Source organism: Ranitomeya imitator, chromosome 7 (genome assembly GCF_032444005.1).
Source record: "Ranitomeya imitator isolate aRanImi1 chromosome 7, aRanImi1.pri, whole genome shotgun sequence".
Classification (NCBI taxonomy): domain Eukaryota; kingdom Metazoa; phylum Chordata; class Amphibia; order Anura; family Dendrobatidae; genus Ranitomeya; species Ranitomeya imitator.
This window is the reverse complement of record NC_091288.1, coordinates 169702554-169719532: the sequence shown is the minus strand read 5'-3', so window position 1 is coordinate 169719532 and position 16979 is coordinate 169702554. Positions and strand designations below refer to the sequence as shown.

The 16979-nt window shown below is 42.0% G+C and overlaps 1 protein-coding gene across 1 annotated transcript in view; it reads left to right on the top strand.

The window, feature by feature from the left end:
* EMP2 (epithelial membrane protein 2) overlaps positions 1–16349 on the top strand; it is a 70771-nt gene extending 54422 nt beyond the window's left edge. Inside the window, exons 2-5 of the mRNA XM_069734034.1 lie at positions 7626–7737; positions 13724–13823; positions 13964–14110; positions 16043–16349. Coding sequence (XP_069590135.1) covers positions 7660–7737; positions 13724–13823; positions 13964–14110; positions 16043–16215 — 498 coding nt within the window. The 5' untranslated portion in view covers positions 7626–7659 and the 3' untranslated portion in view covers positions 16216–16349. The remainder of the gene's footprint in view (positions 1–7625; positions 7738–13723; positions 13824–13963; positions 14111–16042) is intronic.
* The last annotated feature ends 630 nt before the right edge of the window (positions 16350–16979 follow it).

Sequence of the window (16979 nt, the reverse complement as noted above, 5' to 3'; positions counted from 1 at the left end):
TTGCCTGGGGTCATGCAAGCCTTCAGTGGCTTCAATCCTTTGCTTTGTGTAAAATTGAAATTGTCACTTTTTGGCGATTCATGCAAATTGATTTCCAAATCGTTAAAATTCGCCTGGTCAAGTGAATTCCCTAAAATTTGACACAAATTCTATTAGCATAGAATTGATTTGCCCATTTCTAATATTTATGTATTTTTGTTACTTTTTGGCTACTGCATTAGTATGTAAAGTGAACCACATGTTTCTGCATCAGGTCTGGTAATTGACTCCAGTGTGTGAATAAGCAGCAAGCAGATAAGACGTATTGTGAAAGTCAGCCATTCTCTAATATCTTATTATCAGACATGCTCCATTAATGTGATAGGTTGCAAGTAATATCAAACGCTTTAGATTTGCCCTACAATACAAGAGCACATTGGTGGCTAATTATTGCCGGACTGACAAAATGCATGTATTTCTTTTTCAAAATCAGGACTGAATCTTCAAGAGAGGAAACGTATAGGATAAAGGACACCATACATGAGAGATAAAGTTCAGCAGAGTGTTCATGTGAACATACTGTACACTCATTGTCATTGAGACCCCCATATGCTACTCTAGTAGCAGTAGTCATTTGTGGGGTGTTTTTAGTACTCTACTCTCACCTTCTACTTAACAATAGATTACAGATGATTAAAGAGATTCCTATGACCCTAGTCTAGTGGCCATTTCAGTAGTCCATAGCTGCGCGACTACAGCCATGCAAACCTCCTACTACCTGTCTCACTGACGTACTCATGATGTGGTGCCAGTCCAACTAACCAGAAGAGGAGTTGGGGATTACTGGAGATAGGAAGTGGACCGCTGGATACCAGGTTTATTGGCCATGGACCGTTATTGTGGCTGCTGATGGTGGTGAACCTTCTGCAGATCTGTCTTATATGTAGCCTGCTGTAAGTTATGCTTTCCAGAGGAATGACCTTATTATCCTGGCAGTGTCTACATTGTATTCATACTAAAGGTGCCGTCACATTTAGCGACGCTGCAGCGGTCTAGACAACGATGCCGATCGCTGCAGCGTCACTGTGTGGTTGCTGAAGAGCTGTCACACAGACAGCTCTCCAGCGACCAACTATGCAAAGTCCCCTGGTAACCAGGGTAAACATCGGGTTACTAAGCGCAGGGCCGCGCTTAGTAACCCGATGTTTACCCTGGTTACCAGTGCTTATGTAAAAAAACAAACACTACATACTTACATTCCGGTGTCTGTCCCCCGCCGCTGTGCTTTCCTGCACTGACTGTGAGCGCCGGCTGGCCGTAAAGCACAGCGATGACGTCACCGCTGTAATCTGCTTTACGGCTGGCCGTGCAGGGAAGCAGAACGCCGAGGGACGCGACAGACACCGGAATGTAAGTATGTAGTGTTTTGTTTTTTTTTTACATTTACACTGGTAACCAGGGTAAATATCGGGTTACTAAGTGCGGCCCTGCACTTAGTAACCCGATGTTTACCCTGGTTACCAGTGAAGACATCGCTGAATCGGCGTCACACACGCCGATTCAGCGATGTCAGCGGGTGATCCAGCGATGAAATAAAGTTCTGGACTTTCTGCTCCGACCAACGATGTCACAGCAGGATCCAGATTCCTGCTACGTGTCAAACACAACGATATCGCTATCCACGACGCTGCAACGTCGCGGATCGCTAGCGATATTGTTGTGAAGTTGGTCAGTGTGAAGATACCTTTATTCAAGTCTGGAATTTTAATCTAAAAAGAAACAAAGAAACAAAAGAAACAAAGAACTAATTAGCTCCTGCTAACAGAATGAAGCAAGTGTGAACAGGTGCCATCTGCTGTGTCTGCATAATATACCGTATTTTCCAGACTGTAAGATGCACTTCTTTCCCGAAAAATTTTGGAGGAAAATGGGGTCCGACTTATAGTCTGGATGTACTTACGAGGAGTCTCATCCCAGGCTGATGCGTGGCAGTTTCACAGATGCTTGGTGGTGTGGGGGCTCTGCCGACATTTTGTGAAATCCTGGAGCCCTCACAAATCCATCCCAGGCTGGTGCGTGGCAGTTTTCAAGATGCTCGGTGGTGCAAGAGCTCTGCCAACATTTTGTGAAATCCTGGAGCCCCCACAGATCCATCCCAGGCTGGTGCGCTGCAGTTTTGGAGATGCTCGGCGATGCGGGGGCTCCACCGACAGTTTGTGAAAGCCCGCAGCCCCCGTACTTCCATTGCTGTAATGCGTTGGCCTTGAGGAAAATGGCCGCCTGAGGCGGTGCATGTGTAAATTGAGATCTCGGGAGACGAGATCTCGGCAGCAAGATCTCATCTGCTGGGATCTCAGCACCGAGTTCTCATCTCACAAGAACTCATTCTGCTCATGTGACGCCTCTGGCGGAGCCTCCGCACCACTGAGCATCTCCAAAACTGCAGCGCACCTGCCTAGGATGGATATGTGGGGGCTCCGGAATTTCTCAAAATGTCAGCGGAGCCCCCACACCACCAAGCATCTGCGAAACTGGTGCGCATCAGCCTGGGATGGATGTGTGAGGGCTTTCACAAAATGGTAGAGACCCCACACCACCGAACCTGCCGCACCAGTCTGGGATGAGTTAGATCATCGCCAGACCACCGAACACTTCCTGTGACCCTGCTCCATCAACGCTCCCAATTACACCCTACCCCCCTGGTAAGCTGAATAATTTGGACTGTAAGACGGACCTTCATTTGACGCATTAGTTTTTTTTTCACTATTTTTCTTCTGAAAATTTGGGGTGCGTCTTATGGTCCGGTGTGTCTTATAGTTCGAAAAATACGGTACAAACCAAAGGGTGCAGCAGCATGCTGGGTAAGCTAAGATAAATGCAAATATAGAATCTGTGAAATATGAACTGCATTACTGCTATATAGAAATAAACTTATAAAACTAAAGTACTAAGTACAAAAATTGACCAAATCCTGTGTGCCCACCAGCCACATCGAGGCGACCATTCTCTGATGGGACCTGCGCCATTTCTATCACACGTCTTTCCCAGGAAAAAAGCTTACAAATGTAAAGGTTTCTTTGTACTATAGCATTGTAAGTGGTGACTGCCTTCATATTTTTCAGTGCTTTCCTCTTACTAGTGTATGGCTGCTTTTAATTAGCATTGGATCCTACCTGCCGTTTAAATTTGTAGGTTTTTGACCCAGGAGAGGCATGCATGATCGAAATGGTTACAGTCCCTTTAAAAGAAAATTGAATCACATATATATGCGCACTAATGGAGATTGAATGGCCTGGGAACGGCATAGTTAAATAATCAAATCTGTCAGAGAGAGGTCATTTATTGGGGCTTTGTTCCTTAGGATTTCATTAACAGAAAGGTGCATCTTGTCCACCTTGTGACTCGTGGGGAAAAAGTAAATTGTTGTGGCAGATGGACTCTCATGAATTGCCCAATTTATGCGCTAAGTAACTTCATTTTAGAAGTCTATTCTATATAGCAGTAAATAGTATTCTATATAGCAGTTTTCTGTTCACATATTCCATGTTTGCATACACCTTAGCATATGCAGAGTGCGCAGTATGCTTTGTTTTGTGTGACAATTTATTTTGACCTGTCTCTTTACTTCACGTCCTCCTCATTTCCGTGCCATCGTGTTCTGATGTAGTACAATGTCTATGGGATACAGTATCCCCAGCAACGCTTACAGTTTAGTCATATTTAATAAATGTTTGTTTGGAGAAAGCAGAAGTCTGTTTTATTGCCCTGGAATAAGGCACAGGAAAGGAGTGGCTGCCATGCGGAGGTTTGGACAGGAAAATACATTTTCTGTTTTGCAATTGATTCTTTTGTGAATTTTGTGAACATTGCTGTAGCCTTTATTCACGGAGACGGTCGTAAAATAAAATAAAGCATATTTTCGTTATCTACAGTGTCAATCTAGTCACAGCCTGTTGCTTCATGCCGAATATATGTAGACATCATAAGTGGGTGGATCATTCACAATTTTGGATGTCGTTATAGCTGTAGCTCATTGTTTGCTCAAGATTTTGGATAAATGCCTCTGAGTCCCATTATGCACACTCACCGCCACCCTCCTAGATGAAAGGGTCACCAAAGGGACCTGGTTAGCTCCCAAGTCCCAAGGTACTGCGTGACGGTCAATCAGAGCTTGTTAACTGGCCGTCTTATCCAGGCTGGTGGGAGCTGACAGTTAAAGGGGTTGTCTGGTCCAAATCAATAAGTCTGCAGTCACTCTGTGTGACTGCAGACTTATGAATCCCCCAACACAAGCACTGTGCGCTGCGGGGATTCGCCGGTATCATCTCATTTAGACAGGCACTGCAATTGATTTTTATATGATTTATATGCATGCCGATAGCATGGGACCGTATGAGTACAGAACAATCATATTAGTGACCGTCCTGTCACCATCACCATTTGATTGGCTTGTATTTACCCATAGGAAGTCGTTTAATAGTTGGGGTCAGACTGTCTGCACCACCCAATCTCCGGCATGCTTACATGGGCTGATAATTTGGAACGAGCCCCTTTAGGAAAGCTCATTTGCTAATCATCATGTTGTCTAAATCAGGGGTGTCAAACTGCATTCCTCGAGGGCTGCAAACAGGTCATGTTTTCAGGATTTCCTTGTACTGCACAGGTGATAATTTAATCACCTACACAAATAATGAGTTGGTGATTAAATTATCACCTGTGCAGTACAAGGAAATCCTGAAAACATGACCTGTTTGCAGCCCTCGAGGAATGCAGTTTGACACCCCTGGTCTAAATCCACCATTCGGGCATGTTTACATGAGGATTTTTTTTACTTTGTTGTTAGCGTGAAAAATATCATGGCAAAATATGCGTGTTTATTATTGCAGGTTTTGTGTTATGGACCTGGTGGTTAGGAGCACCCAGCACGACCTGATAGTTAAACTCACACAGGACAAGCTCTGGGATGTGGGAGCTCTGCTGACCGCAAGCCCTAATCCTATCACAACAACTAGAAATAGCAGTGGAGCGTTTCTGACACTCCCTAGACGCCTCTTCACAGCCTAAGAGCTAGCTAGCCCTAGAGATAGAAAATAAAGCCTACCTTGCCTCAGAGAAAGTCCCCAAAGGAAAAGGCAGCCCCCCACATATAATGACTGTGAGTAAAGATGAAAGTCACAAACGCAGAAATGAAACAGGTTTCAGCAAAGGGAGGCCAGACTTACTAAACAGACAGAGGATAGGAAAGGTATAATTGCGGTCAGCACAAAAACTACAAAAGACCACGCAGAGTGTGCAAAAAGACCTCCGCACTGACTCATGGTGCGGAGGTGCCACTCTGCATTCCAGAGCTTCCAGCTAGCAAGACAAAATCATGATAACCAGCTGGACAAGGAAACAATGAACAAATAATAACTATCAGGAACTTAGCTTCTGCTGGAGAAGACAGGTCACCAGAAAGATCCAAGAGCGAACTGAACCAATGCAGGAACATTGACAGCTGGCATGGAGTAATGATCTGAGTGGAGTTAAATAGAGCAGCCAACCAAAGGATAAACCATGTCACCTGTGTAAGGAACCTCAGAAGCAGCAGCTTCACTCATAGCCACCAGAGGGAGTCCATGGACAGAACTCGCCGAAGTACCATTCACGACCACAGGAGGGAGTTCGACAACAGAATTCACAACAGTTTTGATACCTTCTTTGTCAAGGTGTTTGGCAATTCCCCCCTCGAAAGAAAATCCCCCAAACACATTATATTGTAACCCCATATTCCAATTAAAAAATAATCAAAAACCACCCTGAAATTCTTTGTGTGGATTCCGCAGCGGCTTACACCTGCTCCTCAATAGGAATCCGCAGGTGTAAAACCGCAGGTGGAATCCGCACAAAAACCGCTGTAAATCCGCGGGTAATCTGCAGTGCGGTTTACCTGTGGATTTTGCAAAACCAGTGTGGAAAAATCCGCATACCAATCCTCAACGTGTACACATAGCCTGAAACTAGTCAGCCGATATTGCCAAAGGAATTTTCAGAGAGCCAAGTGTACGGGCAACCATTTCCTCCTGTACCTCAGTATTTGTAAGCCAAAACCAGGAGTGGTTGATAAATACAGCAGTGGTGACGTGTTTTTATTAGGCCACGATCACATGTTCAGTATTTGTTCAGTATTTTACCTCAGTATTTGTAAGCCAAAACCAGGAGTGGGTGATAAATACAGAAGTGGTGACGTATTTCTATTAGGCCACAATCACACTTTCAGTATTTGTTCAGTATTTTACCTCAGTATTTGTTCCTCTCCTGGTTTTGGCTTACAGTCAGAGGAAAAGTATAATAGAAACACGTCACCACTTCTGCATTTATCACCCACTCCTGGTTTTGCCTTACAAATACTGAGGTAAAATACTGACCAAATTCTAAACGCGTGAATGTGGCCTAATAGAAACACGTCACCACTTCTGTATTTTTCATCCACTCCTGATTTTGCACTTCAAATTCTGAGGTAAAAGACTGACCAAACACTGAACGTGTGAACATGGCTTAAAGATTTTCCAATCTTACACTGACGTTGTATAAATAGTGTGAGGGAATTTAAAAATGTGTCATCCTAAACTTTGGCTGCTAAATGAGCAACTCCTTGCTAAGGAAGGTTCAGGGAATAGTGTGTGCATGCTTATATAAACTAACCCTGCTGTAGACCTCCAAAGCTATATTTTAGATTGGTGGGCTTTATGAAATATCTATTTCAATAGCGCTTTTCACGAGGAACAGATTTCTAAATCACATCCAACCTAAATAATTCTCATTGTATACTGAATGCCATTTGCTCTTTGCTGTTAGCCATGACTAAAAGAAATTGTATATAGAGCTCTGCTGCCACCTAGTGGTAGTGATCGGTAATGCATGAAGATAATTTTTGTGACGTTTTTGCAAATAATGTGCACTAAAAAGATGTAAAAATGGCTTAGGACTGAGAAAACACTCCATTTTTTACTTTGCACAACCTTCATAAATTACATGTGGCATTCTGAATCTAGAGCAAAAAAAAAAAAAGTACAGTCAGTGAGTACGACAAGCCAAAAAAAGAAAAGTGACTTAAAAAATAACTGCAAATAATGAATCGGGTCCTTAGTGTTTTTAACGAGTTTTCCGGCAAAAAAATACCTTCGAGTGTGCTAAAGCTTTTGCGCAACTTGAAGTTACGCTACAATTTTGCAACTTTTGCTATTGCTACGCCAGTGCTGGCCAACTCCTTGGACTGAAATATAATTTCTGCACCTTTTATTAAATTAGACGCAGTTCACACCTGAGCCGATCCTATATCATTTTATACCTAATTTTAACCTTGATTGGAAAAAAGTCAAAGAGCGTTTGTCACCGGGTTATTGCTATGTAATCTGAGAGCAGCATGATGTAGGGGCAGAGACCCTGATCCCAGTAATGTGTCACTTACTGGGCTGCTTGCTGCAGTCCATAAAAAGCCTAGTATAGACGGGGTTAGCTTTGAGTGCTGGATATATGAATCTATATAACATGTCCACGGTATAATCCTCAATGTTTCCAGGTAGTACACTAGACCGGCTTCAGTGCGTCTATACGCTTGGATGTAGTTATTGCCACTAATCCATCGAACACATTTTGTCTTTCAGTTTCCTTTTGATCTAGAAGCGGAGAAGAGTGAAGATGTTGGTCGTGTTGGCTTTTATTATCATTTTCCACATAACCTCCATGGCATTGCTATTCATCTCTACAATAGACAACGTGAGTCACTCGCCGCGCTGCAGCCCCCTCATACCGTACAACTGCTTTGTCGTGACGAATCCCATTGTTGTGCAGACAGTACGCCATATGCACACCGCAGCGATGGGAACACGCTCACTAAAGACGGTACTACAGCTGAGCACAGGTCTCGGAGGTGCCTGCTTTGCCTAATACTCGCACCTCAGAAAACGAAAAATTCTATAGACGTAATTGTACAGCAGCAAACCATCCTGTTAGCACTAAACACAAATCCTTTCTTTTATTTTCAGACTCCTGATATGCATTTTGCAGACTGATTCAAGTTTTAGATTTTTTTTTCTTGTGGGACTGCTCCTCCCAATAGGTGGATGTGAGATCTGTGTGTATCCTGGGTGCCACTGTCTTCACTTGATGAATCAGCACATCTAAAATATAGTACTCCCCTCCCCTCCACATGCTTTCCTCCCTCTCTACAGCCTGTTTCCAGTGCACTCCTAGATATTTTCTCCATTGGTAAATTTGGAATAAAAACAAAACATTCCCAGTTCTATAGATGATAATATGCACAGCTCTGGTAAAAATTAAGAGACCACCACATCAAAACCCTGTCATGAGCAGCCCAATCTCCAGTCCTGAACCCCATTGAAAACCTCTGGAATGTAATCAAGAGGATAATGTATAGTCACAAGCCATCAAACAAAGAAAAACTGCTTACATTTTTGCACCAGAAACAGTGTGAAAGACTGGTGGAAAGCATGCCAAGACGCATGAAAGTTGTGATTAAAAATCATGGTTATTCCACAAAATATTGATTTCTGAACTCTTCCTGAGTTAAAACGTTAGTATTGTTATTTCTAAATGATTATGAACTTGTTTTCTTTCCATTATTTGAGGTCTGAAAGCACTGCGTTTTTTTTTTAAAAATTGACAATTTCTCCTTTTCAGAAAAAAATACAAAATGCATTGCTTGGAAATTCGGAGACATGTTGTCAGAAGTTTATAGACTAAGGGTATGTGGACACGTAGGAAAAGAGGTGCAGAATTTTCTGCACAAAATCCACATCTCCTGGCAGAATCCGCAGCCGTGGATTTGCCATGGCTTTTATGCGGATTTTGTGTGGTTTTTATGCGGAATTGCTGCGGATTTTGTGAGGATTTTCTGCGGATTTTGGCACTGCATATTTTTAACATGGAGGAGTGCAGGAACTCTGCAGATCCGCACAAACAAAGTGACATGCACTTCTTTGAAATTCGCAGCAATTCCGCACTGATTTTTCTGCACCATCTGCACAGCTATTTTTTGTTCCCATTGACTAACATTATACTGTACATCACAGTGCGGATCTACGTTTCTGCATGGAAAAAATCCGCTGTGGATCCGCAGCAAATCCACATCATGTGCACATAGCCTAAAAGAACAATTTACATTTTACTCAAAAGTATACCTATAAAGAGAAAAATCAAACTGAACTTTTTGCAGTGGTCTCTTAATTTTTGCCAGAGCTGTATATATATATATATATATATATATATATATAGACTAGATTGTGGCCCGATTCTAACGCATCGGGTATTCTAGAATATGCATGTGCCTGTAGTATATGGACAATGATGATTCCAGAATTCGCGGCAGATTGTGCCCGTCGCTGATTGGTCGAGGCAACCTTTATGACATCATCGTCACCATGGCAACCATTATGACATCTACGTCGATACTGGGCCCGTCACTGAATCAGAAACGCGGGATGTCTACGTCCTTTATGAGATCATCGTCGCTGTGCCAGTCGCTGAATCAGAAACGCGGAATGTCTACGTCCTTTATGAATCAGAGACGCGGGATTTCCAGGACAGACAGACAGACAGAAAGACAGACAGACAGACAGACGGAAAAACCCTTAGGCAATTATATATATAGACTAGATTGTGGCCCGATTCTAACGCATCGGGTATTCTAGAATATGCATGTGCCTGTAGTATATGGACAATGATGATTCCAGAATTCGCGGCAGATTGTGCCCGTCGCTGATTGGTCGAGGCAACCTTTATGACATCATCGTCGCCATGGCAACCATTATGACATCTACGTCGATACTGTGCCCGTCGCTGAATCAGAAACGTGGGATTTCTACGTCATTATGACATCATCGTCGCTGTGCCCGTTGCTGATTGGTCGAGGCCGCTAGGCCTCAACCAATCAGAGAAGCGGGATTTCTACGTCGATACTGTGCCCGTCGCAATCAGAGACGCGGGATTTCCAGGACAGACAGACAGACGGAAAAACTCTTAGACAATTATATATATATATATATATATATATATATATATATATATATATACATACTAGATTGTGGCCCGATTCTAACGCATCGGGTATTCTAGAATATGCATGTCCCCGTAGTATATGGACAATGATGATTCCAGAATTCGCGGCAGACTGTGCCCGTCGCTGATTGGTCGAGGCAACCTTTATGACATCATCGTCGCCATGGCAACCATTATGGCCTCGACCAATCAGAGAAGCGGGATTTCTACGTCGATACTGTGCCCGTCGCAATCAGAGACGCGGGATTTCCAGGACAGACAGACAGACGGAAAAACTCTTAGACAATTATATATATATATATATATATATATATATATATATATATATATATATATACATACTAGATTGTGGCCCGATTCTAACGCATCGGGTATTCTAGAATATGCATGTCCCCGTAGTATATGGACAATGATGATTCCAGAATTCGCGGCAGACTGTGCCCGTCGCTGATTGGTCGAGGCAACCTTTATGACATCATCGTCGCCATGGCAACCATTATGGCCTCGACCAATCAGAGACGCGGGATTTCTACGTCGATACCGTGCCCGTCGCTGATTGGTCGAGGCCTGGCGGCCTCGACCAATCAGAGATGCGGGATTTCCAGGACAGACAGACAGACAGACAGACAGAAAGACAGACAGACAGACGGAAAAACCCTTAGACAATTATATATATAGATACACATATTGAGTCTCTCTTACATGTTTCGGACTAAATCTCAGTCTTTACTCATGGATGAGTAAAGACTGAGATTTAGTCAGAAACATGTAGGGCAAGCTTATATATATTATATTTATTTATATATCTATATGGACATGGACCTTTATTTTAAACACGAGAAACAAAAAAAAAAAAAAAGGATTTATCATATCTTCTTTACAGCAAACGCTGCTGCAGGGAAGATATGAATCGCGGCTTCAGCACCAGTGGGGGGAACAGCGCTTACTGTAGCGCTGTCTCCTGCACGGCACACGGACTGCACACGGACAACGTCCGTGTGTGGTACGTGTTTTACACGGACCCATTGACTTTAATGGGTCCGTGTAATCCGTGCGCTCCCACGAACACTGACATGTCTCCGTGTTTGGCACACGGAGACACGGTCCGCAAAAAATCAATGACATCTGCACAGATGCATTGATTTCACTGTGTCTACGTGTGTCAGTGTCTCCGGTACGTGAGGAAACGGTCACCTCACGTACCGGAGCCACTGACATGTGAAACCGGCCTTACAGTGTAGATCTTCCACCCTGCTATGTTTAAGACCTCATCAGACGTCAATGATTTTTGTCGTGTGAAATATTACAGACCAATTTTCATCAGCGTTCTTTGATCATATTTTCATCAGTTTGCTTATCTTTTACCATGAGTCTTTCAGCAGTTTTCCTCCTATGGAGAGGTTTGCATGCTTCTCTTATCAAACAGTCAGTGAATAATGGACAGGGATGTCATTCATGTGCTGTCCACTATTTTCCTGGACCCATAGACTTGCATTGGTGACTTTGATGTGCGCTTCGGATTAAAACCAGAAAGATCTCCATGTTTTAGTACAGACAACTTGATTTGCAAATATACAGTCATGTGAACAGCGCCATTGACTATAAGAAGCATGAGTTCTATCCATGAAAACCGCAGAACGAACTCATGTGAAAAACTGAGTGAGCCCCAACACTGAGAGAAGGGAAGGGGAGAGCCAGAACCTGGAGCTCTGATGGGTTTGTAACATATCTTCAGATCAATCATCTGGATAGAAGATTTGAAACAATCTGCAGCAGTAAAATTACGGTATATACATTTTTTGTAATGACAACTATTAAGAAAGTTGCTTAGCTTTGCATATAGGAAGCAAATGTCAACGCCAAAAATTCTCTGCAAAGGTCTACACAGACTTTACTCAGTTCAAGACCAGACCATTTATCCTGATCTATTTTTTTTTTTAATTCATTCGGTTGAAAGAGCTGTAAAAAAAAAAAAATTGTATAATTTTTTTCATGACACTTGAGGCGTTATTTTTATGTTATTTTCATTGTGTTTTATCTTTTTTGTTGATATCAGTGGGAAAATAAAGAAAATATGTGTCTGTTTTTCACATTTTTTTGTTAACGTTTTAATGACCCCATAAAGGACCACTAAAATACATTTTAAAAATTGTTCCCCTTTCCATGGGAATTATTTCCTTATATCAGACGCACAATTTTTTTCCCGACGAGACTGCGATTTGGATTGGCAGCGGCTTTTTTTCCCAATTCCTTTCATTTACTTATTTATTTTTGCATTTTTTTCACATTGTCCCCATCACCATAAGGTTATAATCGACTTTTTTGTAATATTTCAACATTTAAATACTTGGTTAATTTTATTTCTCCTTTAACTTGGGCTGGTGTATTATCCCCAGTTACAATGGGAATGCAGTCTCCTGGCTGCATAGCAGAGCAGGCTGGATCTCCTAGGACCCAGTAGCTCCTGCTCCCTCCCTAATTACTACTACTAATAATAATACTAGTAATAATGATTACATGACTGCTAGGTCTGGAGGAAGAAGCTGTCAGTGCCTCCGAAGCTGTGTACACAGCACTCGTCTAGCGCTGTATGTACATCAATAGTGAAGGCAAAGATGGTAATAAACCACCTCTGCCTTCTCTATGGGGAATTTGGCTGTTGTTTGGAAACCGGCCCTCGCTCCTGTAGCTTCATGATGTTGTGTAGCTGCTAAACTGTGCAGTGATGCTTCACAATGTCACTGCAAAATATAACGCTTAAAGTCTATGGCCACGATTCATCAAAGCAGGTTTGCCAAATTTCTGGTGTGTATTGTTTCGAAAAGTTGTAAAGCTTTAAATTTTGCTGCGTTTACTGTTTTCACGCTAGTTTCTCCCAGCTGCGCCAGAATGGGCAGAGCTGGGACAGGACAAGGGCACGGCAAGGACGCAACGCTGCAACTCATTTATTTAATGATGAGCTGTGTGGCGTACTACCCTTTGCCAGAAATCTTACATTTCTGATGTAGCGCATGGAGGTACACAGTGCACCACTCGTCCGCCACTCCTAACTTTTCATGCATCAGGACTGTTTGACTCCATGGTGCCCCCTCATCAAGACTAATGAGAAAATCAACAGTCTTGATGAATCGGGGCCTATGGGCTGTCCAGAAGTAGTTAAAATGTACCTCCTGTTAGGCCTCATGCACAGGGAGCCAAAACGAGAAGTGAAAGATTAATGGAAATATCTGTATGTCTTCGATGGTGTGTACGAACACCGATTACAATCACAATTGTTTGATGTAATTTCTGTTCTTCTCTTCTGAGGAAACAAAAGATCAAGTCATTTATTCTCTGATCTTTCGCCAGTGGATGCATGTAGGTCCTGGTCCGTTTGCCAGTTTCAGTCAAATCTATTGTGTATGGTGGGCTTTTAAGGTTCTGGAGGTCTATCAATGGACTCTAGTGATATGCCATAACATTGTGATGGCAATATGCCCTGTTGGTGGGCTCATCTATTGTATGTATGCAGATGGCCTAAAGAAGTGATGACCACGTTCCTCTCAGGTTACCGAAAATGTAGATTGTTTGTTTAGACATAAAATGTTGTGAATAATAAGTAAATTAGTGACGTACAGCTAAGTGACATTGGAAGAAAAAAAAATTCAAATGTGATAGAAGCTTCTAACATCATTTCCATCCTCAGGCCTGGTGGGTCGGAGAAAACTATTATGTGGACATCTGGAGGACCTGTCTGAACTCTACTACAAACACAGTCTGTACAGAGATTACAAACAACAACAATTGTAAGTTCTGACACTTCTATAAGATTATTCGCTCTCCCCCCCAACAAAAAAGGAGAAAAGGGTTCAGACGGGGCAGACAAAGTACTTTGCTGGGGTACGAAGCGATGAGCATGTTAATAATCAGATATCTTAATTTTTAGCTTTTCAGGCTATCCAGACCATTCAGGCGACCATGATCCTGGCCACCATTCTGTGCTGCATTGGACTCTTGAGCTTTGTTTTCCAACTGTTTCGGCTTAAACAAGGAGAGCGATTTGTGTTGACTGCTATTATCCAGATGCTGTCATGTGAGTAGCGCAATTATTTTAGGTACTTTATATGTCAGTCAAGGCTTGGGTAGTTCTGTACTTTTATTACGCCTATCGTAACATACATATCACTGGTCTGTACTGTTTTTGTATTCAAAAGGAATTCAAGTAGAGGTCTTCATAAATATGGTAAATATTGGGGTCAAGCAAGGTGGTAAACCCAAACTACAAGGCGACCTTATCCCCTGATCCACTATGATTGGAATACCACCTCTCACGTTTTTACAACACATGGCTCTGCTATTCTGAAAAGTCATCAATCTCCTTAATTAGATCTTTTAATTGTTCATTATTGTAATTTCACAGTGAAATAAATGATTTCATTTAGTGACGATTATGAAACTATTAATTTTCTGGGTCACAGTTTTTTTAAAAAAAAATATTAATCCATTTGTTATATTAATTGAAGCCGCCTTGTATGGCCTAATTAACGAGATAAATTAAACTTTTGCTTATTTCTGTTTGTTTTTATCTTTATGGTAGATTATATTTTTCATCTACATTTTGTAAAGAAAAAATATATATATTTCTAATATGCCCAAACTGGCATTTAATGAGCTTGCTTCCTCTGTGCTGCTGCAAGGAAGCGGTGCGACAAAATTGTGATTGGTTGTGGACCTTGCGGTTTTGATTTACTTTACTCCCCTTCCATCGTGAAACAGCTCTAGTCTAGTCCATTGCCTATGCCTCGTATTGCAACTCATATCTATTTACAGTAATTGATTAGGTCTAATCTGAGGTATCAAACACAGCCTAAAACCGACCATACACATTAGATGACTGTCGGCCAATCATTTGGCCGACAGCCATTTTGGTAGTCCCTCCTATACATAGGAGCCCCATGCCGCTGTGTTCTCTATAAGACAGCCACTGAAAGACATCTTTTTCAGTGGCTTATCTCCAGGAGAACAAAAGGATTGACAGTCCGATATGGGACATGCTCAAGCGACATAAGTTACAATTTTTTTGGGAGATTAAATTGAAAGAAAAGTCATCAGCAACGTCATTAATTAAAAAAGTAAATAAAAAATGCAACTGCAGATCGCGGGTAATGATTATGATCAGTGACAAAGTCGAAATTCGTCAAGCCATTACCTACGTAATTTGGAGTTGTAGGGACCCAGCGTGTTGCCGAACCAAGTCCTTGCAAATCTCAGTGGGGCGTAAAATTTAACCAAGCTTTTGTAAGAACTTGCCGTTATATGGAGGTAACGTAGTGCTTCATTGCCTGCTTTGGGTGCTGTATTCTGGGTCTGCACAATTCAGGAGTCTTCATAGTAAAGCCAACCGTCAATCCATTTAAGTATCTTGCAATAGATTAACATCCATCCATCCATCCAACTAAGTCTGGGTTCACATTGCGTTGGGCGCATCCGTTAGACGGACTACGTTACACCGCGGCATTAACGTGGTGTAACATAGTCCGTTAAGGCCGCCATTAATTCCTATGTCGGACGCATCGCTAGCGCACGCCCACAATGGGCGTGCGCTAGGGATGTGACGTCATTGAGTGACGGACCCTGAGACGTGGGCTGCAGCGTTTCCGGGTCCGTCACTACTAGCGCAGATAGCGCTAGCAGATGCTCTATTTGCGCTAGCGTGCTGCCATACCGGCACTTGCGTTTACAGCAGCCCGTTACTGTATGTGTTGAACGGGCTGCTGTAAACACAATGTGAACCCAGCCTAAGCAAACGGTAATAATACTATCCCGTTTCTTGATAATACATCACCACTTTTTTTTTTTTTCGTTCACTTACTTAGTTTGTTTTTACGGATTAAGAAAAAGGTTAGACATGGCACCATCCCAGCATCTGCTGCCTTCCGGCACAGGTTCCCGTGCTTAATTACACATGTAGATCTATAGATATACATGTCGATTTTTATATATTTTTTTCCTTTTCATCTTCTAGGTTTGTGTGTTATGATCGCTGCTGCAATCTACGCTTCCATGCATGAAGACTTCCATCCGAATTTAGGACTAAAGGACGGCACATACGGATACTCCTTCATTCTAGCTTGGATTGCCTTTGCCTTCACCTTCATTAACAGCATCATGTACTTGATACTTAGAAAGCGTAAATAAGCCGTAACATCAGCGAGATGACTTCTCTCCCTACACAAACCCAAATGCAGATAACCATTTTGTATATAATCATTTTTAAGTGGTTGTGTAGTAAATGGTAATGTTTTCCTAAAGACGTACTGTTTTCTTAGCAGTGTTAACGCTAAGAATATGATGCATTATACATGTATCCTGGAACACTGACCCTTTGGTTAATGGGAAAGAATTAGAATATTACAATACATGTATAATGTTTGACAACTTGAACTTTTTTTTGTTTTATTTTATATAAATATATATATATATATTTTTGGGGAGGTTAGTAGATGTAGATTAAACAAGTTCATATTGTCCGGGGAAAAGGGAGGGAGGATTGGGTGGTTCTGAAATAACTAGCTTTCATAAAACATCTCAGTCATGATCTAAAAAAATATATATTCTCACCTTAAAATTGGTAAAGGTATAGGTTAATGTTTTATAAAGCACATAGAAGTCAGAGCACTATAAAAGATTATGTTTTTGTATTTGTTTTCCTGACTTATTTTTCTTGGTGTAGTCAGAGTCTCCCCCAACCACTCCCATTTTTAGAGTGTAGTGGAATGTTCCATAAAGATAACAGCTTTGGAACAGACCATTAAACACAAACAATAGGGATTCTGACTACGTTACAGTGATTCAGTTACGCTGTATGCACATTGGAGTTCGGAATTTTGCATTTTTGGTGCCATAGAAGCAGGAAAAAAGACATTTAAGCTGTGAAGGATCTGATAGCACGTGTTTGGGCC